Below are 9,552 nucleotides of genomic sequence, written 5' to 3' on the forward strand. Positions count from 1 at the left end.
CATTGTGCCTAGTTTTTGGTGTATTTTTGTAATTATAGTGGCTGTTGTGATTAAAAGTGGCCTCTTTATCGATAGAAATGGTAGCTTTGTGGATAACCTAAACTTATTTTTGGTCAACAGTGAACGATGAGGTTTCCTAATAGATGCATTTAGTCAAATAGTTGTCGTAGTAGTGTATGGTCCCCTACTTTTTAGCAAAAAATAAGGAAGAAAGCTTCGTGGCTGGAGAAGAGTGACTTGAAGTCGACCAAGTTTTTGGTGATGCGAAATTCTGTAACCTGTAATGATGCACTTTTATACGTCTTTCATCCCCCTGTTACGTTTTTCAAAATGCTGTATAACCGGTTTGGTGCACGTACCACTTGGCCTGTACAAAACGCTGTTTGATTCGCCTTTTATATTGACACTTTCTATCTTGCTGATTTTAGTAAACTGTTATTGCATTTAGTGTGAACCCTTACCATTTATCTTTACAGTTATCTTTAACCAGGCCGCCCTTTACAGCCCAAAACGAATCTGTTTGAAGCTGCCTTGGGTCGAGTTTGCGCGAACTTTGTCTAGCACAGGTCAAGCATCCCAGTTCTGATCTCACAAGGCCAACACTGCTACAATTTTTTGAAAACGTGGTGTTAACAGAGATATTACTAGGGTTTTATTGCATCAAAGTCACTATCAACAACACATTTTATAATCACAGAGACATTGAAGAACATAAGAGGATTTGGAGTGGGAGTGGGTGCATTAGTAAGATCAAGAAGGATTGAAAAAGCATGTAAGAAAATCATACTATTGGAACGGAGGTCTACGTTTAAAAATAGAGAAAATTGACTAGGTGGGAAGGGCGAGATGTCCAACACCCACTTCACATGCAGAAGAATGCCTAATTTCACATCAAGGAACAAAAATATATATTCGCTAAGGAGGAGAGGAGCGGATAGAAGAGAAGGGTTGAAGGGGGAGAAGTTGGAGGAGAGCAAGGAAACAGGAGGGGATGAGGCATTGTGAAGTGATGGGCGAGTTGATGTCCCTTTTATCGTCGTCGGAAGTACTCATAGCGCTGTCGCATGCACACTCGACATCGACTGATCTCGCGCAGAACACCTCGGTCCCCATAGGTGATCTCGCGCATGTATTGGCCCTGAGGCTTCTGGAAGGACGTGGTGTTCTGGACATGGCGCAGGTAATAGGCCTTCGCGTCACTCCAGTAGTTGCACAGACTCATTCCGTTGTTGCATTCCAACAGTGGAGCATAACGGAAGTGCTCCAGGCAACTGCCTGGCGAGGACAACTGCTGACCACCACCTCCATGACCGGCTGTGTGCTACAAATCATCGTTTCAACCGACAATTAAGCGTCAGCTGTCACATTATCCTTCAAAACCTAATACTTAAGCTCTAAACTACTAAGTAAGGCTAGTCACATCTCTTGTATCCATTATTGCCAACAATTTAGTCCTTCAGTAACCTTGCGAAGCTTGATCCAAATTGGTTGTCCTTAGCGCTTTTGAATTCAGAGAAAACTGGGTCTCACCATGAAGAAACTGAATCCATTCCAGATTTCAATCCAGTTCTCCGGACAATGCACATCATCCAGATTGCTTGTCTGGCTGTGGAAGGCATAGGCCTGTGTTGGAGCTTCGCAGATAACACAACGAGCCACCCTCTGACGTACAGCACTCACGTCCAGTGGCATCATTGGTAGCGGCTCCGTTGTAGCCAGCCAATAGGACCTATCAGCTCTCACTCCCAATTGACAACTTCCATCGCGAAGACACTGGAAGAACGGCATGATGCTGAACATTGGCAGACAAGAGCTATGAGAACCTGTTGGTAGAAAGGAATTTAATTAACCCTCGAGCTTCAGGCAGTGAAATGAATCAACAAATTAATTATAGACGTACCAAGATCCATAGTGGTAAGTTCACCATTTCCATTAGCCATAACAAAACTGAAACCCTCACTGATGCGCTGAGACCCAGCCGGACATTCTATAGGAGCGCTGGGATCTTGGAAGTGGCGAGTGAAGAGATAGGTGCTTGCCAGCACTTGTCCAGTGGGTCCAGGAGGACCAGGAGGTCCAGTGGGACCGCGGTCACCAACTGGACCTTGATATCCAGTCTCGCCACGGGACCCCTTGGGTCCCATATTGCCCTTTTCTCCCATTGGTCCCGGGTTGAACTCCCGGTTCACCAGTTATGCCTCGTTCTCCCTTGAGCCCATCGAGTCCAGGTGGACCTTGTTCTCCAACCAGTCCCCTAGGTCCTTGTCTTCCGGGCTCACCCTTATCACCCTTGAGACCTGCTATGCCATCTACATCCTCTCCAGGTGGTCCCATCGGACCCATAGGCCCTTCATCACCAACAGGACCCATATCCCCGGGATCACCACGGAGGCCAGGAAGACCTTTGACACCCTTCTTTCCCGGGCGTCCGTCGATTCCACGACGTCCAGGTTCTCCATCGGCACCGGGAGCACCATCTGGCCCAGAATCTCCCGGCTCACCCGGACGTCCATCCATACCATTGGGACCCGGGTCTCCACGATCACCTCTTGGGCCTGCTGGACCTCGTCGACCCTTTGGGCCACGTAAACCAGATTCTCCAGGTTCGCCTTTATCGCCCTTTTCACCTTTAGGACCTGTAAAAAGTTCCGAATTATCAAGATCATTATAGTCGATAGAAATTATGGGTAAGTCAATAAATTCCGTCCAACATACCATCAGGACCAGGAAAACCAATATCACCACGGTCTCCAGGTGGACCGGGAATTCCACGTCCAGGAATACCAGGAGGACCCTGCTTTCCAACCTTGCCGGGAAGACCTGTCAATCAAAATTTCAGCGTCATTATCACTCTCAGTTCAAAGCAAGATGACCTGCCTCATGCTGCACTAACCAGGAAGGCCCTTTTCACCAGTAGGTCCCATGGGTCCAACGGGGCCAGGTTCACCTTTCTGGCTGGAAGGACCGGGAATACAGCGGCCAGGAGGTCCTTCAAACCCGGGATCGCCAGAGGGCCCTATGGGACCTTGTTCTCCTTCAAGCCCGCGATCACCTGGAAGACCCTTCTCACCTTGCGGTCCAGGATAACCAAAAGGTCCATCAGGCCCCACCTCTCCGCGTTCTCCCTTGGGTCCTGGATCGCCACGTTCGCCTTGAGGTCCAGGCTCTCCTATTGGTCCTGGAGGTCCCTCTTCGCCGGGAGGTCCTTGTTCACCCTTCAAGCCCTGTGGGCCTGGGGGTCCACGTTCTCCCTCATCACCGACTTCACCAGGAAGTCCTTGAATGATTGCACCAACGTCGCCAGGATCACCACGAGCTCCCTTTTCACCCTTCGGTCCAGGAAGACCCGGTCTTCCCTTGGGACCTCGACGACCATCAAAGCCGACAGGACCTTGTGGTCCTGGAGATCCCCGTGGTCCCTGATCACCATCTTCACCCTAAGGAAGCCCACTTCATCTTGTTAAAAAGTCTTAACGAAAGGATGTTAATTTTTTATGAATCGGACTCACCCGGTCACCTTGTTCACCAGGAGGACCACGTTCACCCTTCTCACCGATTCCACCAGACTGTCCAGAAGGACCAGGAAGACCTTTGTCTCCTGGCTCTCCACGCTCTCCTTTTACGCCAGGAATACCAACTCCATCGGGCCCAGGCTCACCCTTCGGACCGCGTCGGCCTGGACGACCAATACTACCCTTTGGTCCTGGGGGTCCTCGTTCACCAGGATCCCCAGACTCTCCTGGGACTCCAATCATGTCAGGACCTGGATCGCCCTCTGGACCAGGTTCTCCAGGAGCACCTTGTTCTCCTTGTGGTCCTAAAATTGATTGGGAAAAGTTGATGATCCAGAAGGCTTTTAGGATATACAAAAGTAATACTTGAATAACACACCCATGGGTCCTGGAGGTCCACGCGGCCCAGGCCTGCCCTTGGGCCCTTCTGGACCTGGGGGCCCTTGATCTCCAGGCTCACCAACAGGTCCTTCAGGTCCAGGTAAACCAACTGGCCCACGTGGTCCCATCACTCCTTTGGGTCCTAAAGGGGAGGAAAAGTGGAAGATGAGCACGTTGAATACCTTAATATCTTATATATCCCCTATCCAACTAGCCTGGAAGTCCCTCAGGTCCAGGGGATCCACGTTCACCGGGTTCACCAATGGGTCCAGGACGTCCCATAGGTCCAAGGGGACCTCGATCACCCTTATCACCTTTGTCACCCTTTTGTGGGATACCAACACAGGTTCCGGGATCACCAGCTTCGCCAGGTTCGCCAGGAGGACCTAGAAGACAGCGAAACAATTATAAGTAATCCATTCTGATCGAAAATAATAGTTCTTTATGTCAGTTCTGACGCTCCAATAAGTAAATCGATTTCATTTTATAACAATTTCAATGAAATCTCATTGATACATCTTCCGATCAGATAAATGCAGAATGAAGAAGCTTCAGGACTCAGACACACAACTGGTCTACTAAAGACGTAAGTTGGCCTAATACATCCGGACTGTTTTCGTTGCAAAAATTGGATGACTGCAGAAAGTACCACTTCCACTTTTCTGCTACGCAATCTGTGTAGCAAAATTACAAATATCCATCCTCAACCACCTCTGCTCCTACTTCAACTGTCCATTCTATCCCACATTCATGTGACTGCCTATTGCTGAGGCTTGGAGGAATATCAAGAAAATACACAGGACGAGGATAAGGCGGTATCTCCCGCTCTACCCAATTTAATGCTCTATGGTGTTGGAAGTCCTAAGTTATATGAAGGAAATGTCCTTTCCTTCGACGAGTTGGCTGGCCCTAGCTGTTTCCAAAAAACTTTTCTCCAAACAACGTGGAAAGAGTCGATAGCGAACTGATGCATTTCCACGCAGTTGTAGCGACCTATATCAAGAAGTGTATTAGATTTTTTGATCACCTTATGATTAAATAAGTAGTATTGTACCAGCTAATCTCAGTCATTCTTAAGTTTTATTGTGAAAAAAATCCTACTGTCTAGGAAAGTAGGCAATATAATTAAAGACCAGCACACATGATCGTAGGCACCTGCTACAGTTGAATAGATCCAGATCATTTAGAATCTCCCATCTCTTCAATACCATTATTTATGACAGAATTGGGAAATGTCTGAACGTCTGAACATGTTCTGTTAGTACAAAGTGGTTTAGACTCACCAAGGGGTCCAGGATCGCCAGGATCACCGCGAGCACCGGGAATGCCTTGCCCACCACTAGGGCCAGGTTCACCCCGATCCCCCTTGGGGCCCGTAGGTCCAGGAATGCCTGGGAGTCCAAGTTCTCCGGGGTCACCTTTAGGTAGACGGAAGAGAGAAAAATGCATTATACAGACCTCGTATTAAAATGATTCTATCTAGTCGTAAACTTTTCAGTAGGGATTCTTTGAAATGTTCCAACTCTGCCTTTCAGGATAATGCGACTTCTGAAATAGAATCTAGACAACTGAAGAAATGGTGGATCTGATGACAACAAATAAAGTGTCGAGATCAAACGTATTTCTGTCGTCTGCTTAGGTACTCACCCTTAGACACTGTACATAGACCGTTCCAACTCTCACTTTCAACCCTCCAACAGCCTCTTCACCTGCCATTCTCGCGTCTTCAGGAATCAGTACCAGAGCCCCTATTACTTTCCCAAGGGCCGATGGGATTTGAGGACAAGTTCCGCGCATCAATTTACTCTGATGATAGTCATCAGGTCAGATGGAAGCTAGTCGTATGACAGGCTCAGGTTTGTTTGACCGTAATAATGTCTCCCTACATCCTTATTATAAATGCAATAATTCCTACGTGTCGTGGAAGCTTAGGTAAGGAGACCTCTTGGGGTCACATGTATATGATGCAGATAGAGTACTCTATTAAAAAGTTAACAAGGAGAGGCAGTTACACTCACCCGGTTCACCAGCATCACCTGGCGGTCCTGTAGGTCCAGGTTCACCAGCTTCACCCTTGGGTCCATCGAAGCCTGGAGGTCCTTCAGCACCCTTAATACCAATCCCTGGTCGACCCGGTGGACCTTTAAAGCCCTTTGGACCTTTGGATGGTAACAGGGCATCATACAACCAGTCCCTCTCAAAGTTATAACACATTCTTATCCCAATTCATTATCTTACCTCGCGGTCCAACATCTCCAGGAGGACCAACTTTTCCTTTCGGTCCAGGCGGTCCAGGCAATCCGCGTCGGCCTTCCGGTCCAGGTTCGCCAGGTTCGCCAACATCACCTGTAAACGAAAGTACCTTTCACTGATAGAGGTCGACAATGTTTGAGTGATGTAAAGCAGATTAAAACTCACCAGGTGGCCCCATAAGTCCTTTCGGACCTGCAGGTCCAGGCGAACCAGGCTGACCTTTACTTCCGCGTCTTCCATCATCACCAGGAGGTCCCTGAATGCCCTGTTTGCCAGGCTCTCCAGGAACACCTCGGTCACCACGATCACCCTTTGGTCCCACTTCACCTCGTTCAGCTGAAAAGGAAGCAAAAATATGATTCCATCAATTCTGAGGATGCATTTCTTTCTACTCTTTTGCCTGGTTCTGCTCACTGGTCATGTTTTCGCCTCTCTGGACAAGAACAGTACAATTTCCAGGGTCACCGGCATCACCAAGAGGTCCAGGACGTCCCGGCATTCCAGGTCTGCCCTTTTCACCCTTGATGCCTAAAACCATGCCAGCGGGTCGGCCCTTGGGACCTCTCTCACCACGACGGCCCTTCGGACCTGGACTTCCAGTGGGTCCAGCTTCACCTTGCTCACCCTGTAGTGTACAAAACATGAAGATCAGGATTCGAGTAGAAAGGGTTGAAAAATGAAGCCAGTTTTATTGACTAACAGGCTCTCCCACAGGTCCTGGTCCGCCAGGTTGTCCACGTTCGCCAGCAGGCCCCCGGAAGCCTTTCTCACCTTCAGGACCAGGAAGACCGGGGTATCCCTTCTCACCTTTGATGGTGTCTATATAGTCAACACGGGAGGCCCCAGGAACACCCTTAATACCCTTTGGTCCCATCAGACCACGCTCACCAGGATCACCCTGGAGGAAGGCAACACTTTCAAGTATGTCGGCAGAGGAGACAATGAATAATCCGGAGCCGAACTACACTTACTTCAATGCCACGAGGTCCTTGCGGACCCTGGTTACCAACAGATCCAGGTTCGCCACGTTCTCCGGGTGGTCCATCACGTCCACGCTGACCTGGCGCTCCAGCATAGCCAGGTTCACCTTTCTCTCCACGCGGGCCCGGTTGTCCAGGCTTGCAGACATTGCAGGGTTCACCGGGAGGACCTTGTTACAAAAGGAGAAAGTAGTTTAGACTATGAAAACATGCAAGCTATTCCTCGGTTCTTAGCAATCACCTTGTTCACCCTTGGGACCTGGTTTGCCTGGTTTTCCATCAAGACCTGGAAGACCTTTCTCACCCTTGTCACCAGGCGGTCCTGGACGCCCAGTTCCTATATTTCCGGGGAGACCGCGTGGACCCTTAACACCTTTCGGACCACGGACACCTGTACGGAGAACAGAGGAGAAAAGGCATTGGCAATGTTATCACATGCAAAAATTACCGCTTCAGTCGACTTTTCAACTCACCCTTCGGACCATCAGGACCTTGTTCTCCAGGATCACCAGGAGGACCACGGATGCCTCGTCCAGGTTCACCAGGATCTCCTTGAAGACCCTCCTCTCCAGTGGGACCTTGGTAGCCCTTGGGGCCATCCCTTCCAGGTGGCCCGGGGTCACCCTTGGGTCCACGAATTCCAGAGGGTCCGATCGGACAGTCGGGACCGGTGTCACCGATCAGACCGGCGGGACCTCGGAAGCCCTTAGGACCGGGTTCACCACGGAAACCCTCACGGCCGGGGGGACCCCGGGGACCTTGTTCGCCGGGTGAACCCCGTTCTCCTGGTCGGCCGGGGAGAATACCCGTGCAGATGCTATCACCCTATAAACGGATTATGCTTGACTTAAACGATTTGGTCTCTTCCGCGACGGCACTGGACTCTGCTAATGTCGTCAGTACCTCCGGTCCCTCGGCTGTCCTGTATATTTATAATAGAGCTACAATCGCAATTTTAGTTATGATGACGTCCTCAGAGGTAACTCAGATAAAATCATTGCTAGTGCTAGAGGAAACAATACAAAAGGCATGGATTTCAAAAGTGATCCATTAATGGGTCATTTTAAGTCAAATTTTTACAACAAGACCTGGGAAGACCCACTCGGACTGAACATAACCAACCATAGACCAAGAAAGCATTGTACTTACGCCTGGGGGACCTGGTTCACCAGGAGGACCACGAAGACCGTCTTCTCCAGGTTCACCAGGGAGACCTTTGGGACCAGGAGGACCTCTTGGACCGATCAGACCGTCACGACCACGAGAACCCTATGATTTCACAATGAGTTCAACAGACATTGAGGAACTTTCCACCTTCAAAGATGCCAATTTCACTCACCTTCGCGCCGGTAGCCCCTTGTCGTCCTTTTTCACCTTTGGGACCCTACGTAACACAGAGAGGTCAAGGTTTACAGGTATCACGATTTGGAGAACTAATAGACCTAAAAACGAATCAATTTACAGGAGGTCCAGCAACTCCAGGTTGACCTTTAGCACCGCGTTCTCCCGTTGGACCAGTAACACCCTAGGTATTTGAAAGGGCAGAATAATATTTAGCCTTTCAAAGGAACGGTCTTCCTGAAGCAATTTTTACTCACCCTGTCTCCGGGATCACCTTTAACTCCAGGGAAGCCCTTTAAACCTGGATCCCCCTAAAAAATTAAAAAATGCCCATGAAATGACTTTATTTACTTCAAGACGTAACGATAACGATGTGTCAGATCAAACTAGGACTCACGCGATCCCCCACAGGTCCCTGAGTATCGATCGGTGGAGGAAGGAGTGTGGAAGTCTCGCAGTCAGTACCAGGATCACCGGGGTCACCAGGGGGACCGCGCTCACCCTTGATTGGTACATTGTCGACTAGTGGATCGCCAGGATCGCCAGGCGGACCGGGAAGCCCTATTTGTCCATTGGGACCCTAATCAAATAAATTGAAACGTTGAATCTTTAGCTCATCTGGGTGAGCCGTCCGCTTCCGCTTTTCTGTTGGAATCACACTGGTTGAAATCGTGAAAGATTTTGTCCAATCAGTCACTTTTTTATATATAAAAAAGATGATCATAAAGCTTAAAAGCTTGTAAGTTAAGAAAATTAGAAAAAAACTAACAAATTTGCGCAACGGTGAAACAGTTATCAGAGTTTTGAAGAAAACGTCATCCAAGATCTTTTAATGTTGTTGCTAAATTCAATAATTTTATGGCCAAAATTATTTTATTAAATCGCCCCAATCACATGGGGGCCTGTTGCGTTGATAACGAATACTGCTCTATGGTTGGCCAAAATCTAGCGCGAAAACACTCACTCGGTCGCCAGAGGGTCCCATTGGTCCAACAGGTCCGGGTGGGCCAGGACGACCTTTCTCGCCCTATGGTCATATCAAAGGTTTGAAACGTTTCCTAAATATTTCACAAATTACAATTAAG

At 48.8% G+C, this 9,552-nt stretch overlaps 2 protein-coding genes across 2 annotated transcripts in view; one reads left to right on the forward strand and one right to left on the reverse strand. All coding sequences in view use genetic code 11, as the record gives it.

The window, feature by feature from the left end:
• EGR_08509 (Speedy protein A) overlaps positions 1 to 586 on the forward strand; it is a gene marked incomplete at both ends in the record, with an annotated part of 9,122 nt that extends 8,536 nt beyond the window's left edge. Inside the window, one exon of the mRNA XM_024497758.1 lies at positions 477 to 586. Coding sequence (XP_024347844.1) covers positions 477 to 586 — 110 coding nt within the window. The remainder of the gene's footprint in view (positions 1 to 476) is intronic.
• Positions 587 to 1,030: 444 nt separating this feature from the next.
• EGR_08510 (Collagen alpha-1(IV) chain) overlaps positions 1,031 to 9,552 on the reverse strand; it is a gene marked incomplete at both ends in the record, with an annotated part of 26,292 nt that continues 17,770 nt past the window's right edge. The window contains 20 exons of the mRNA XM_024497759.1: positions 1,031 to 1,321; positions 1,531 to 1,792; positions 2,096 to 2,636; positions 2,716 to 2,820; positions 2,894 to 3,437; positions 3,510 to 3,817; positions 3,892 to 4,035; positions 4,145 to 4,279; positions 5,177 to 5,311; positions 5,912 to 6,034; positions 6,132 to 6,239; positions 6,312 to 6,482; positions 6,561 to 6,771; positions 6,847 to 7,044; positions 7,118 to 7,296; positions 7,368 to 7,517; positions 7,600 to 7,951; positions 8,276 to 8,395; positions 8,725 to 8,778; positions 8,865 to 9,047. Coding sequence (XP_024347845.1) covers positions 1,031 to 1,321; positions 1,531 to 1,792; positions 2,096 to 2,636; positions 2,716 to 2,820; positions 2,894 to 3,437; positions 3,510 to 3,817; positions 3,892 to 4,035; positions 4,145 to 4,279; positions 5,177 to 5,311; positions 5,912 to 6,034; positions 6,132 to 6,239; positions 6,312 to 6,482; positions 6,561 to 6,771; positions 6,847 to 7,044; positions 7,118 to 7,296; positions 7,368 to 7,517; positions 7,600 to 7,951; positions 8,276 to 8,395; positions 8,725 to 8,778; positions 8,865 to 9,047 — 4,314 coding nt within the window. The remainder of the gene's footprint in view (positions 1,322 to 1,530; positions 1,793 to 2,095; positions 2,637 to 2,715; positions 2,821 to 2,893; positions 3,438 to 3,509; positions 3,818 to 3,891; positions 4,036 to 4,144; positions 4,280 to 5,176; positions 5,312 to 5,911; positions 6,035 to 6,131; positions 6,240 to 6,311; positions 6,483 to 6,560; positions 6,772 to 6,846; positions 7,045 to 7,117; positions 7,297 to 7,367; positions 7,518 to 7,599; positions 7,952 to 8,275; positions 8,396 to 8,724; positions 8,779 to 8,864; positions 9,048 to 9,552) is intronic.

The sequence above is a fragment of the Echinococcus granulosus genome, assembly GCF_000524195.1.
Source record: "Echinococcus granulosus chromosome Unknown EG_S00108, whole genome shotgun sequence".
Lineage (NCBI taxonomy): Eukaryota > Metazoa > Platyhelminthes > Cestoda > Cyclophyllidea > Taeniidae > Echinococcus > Echinococcus granulosus.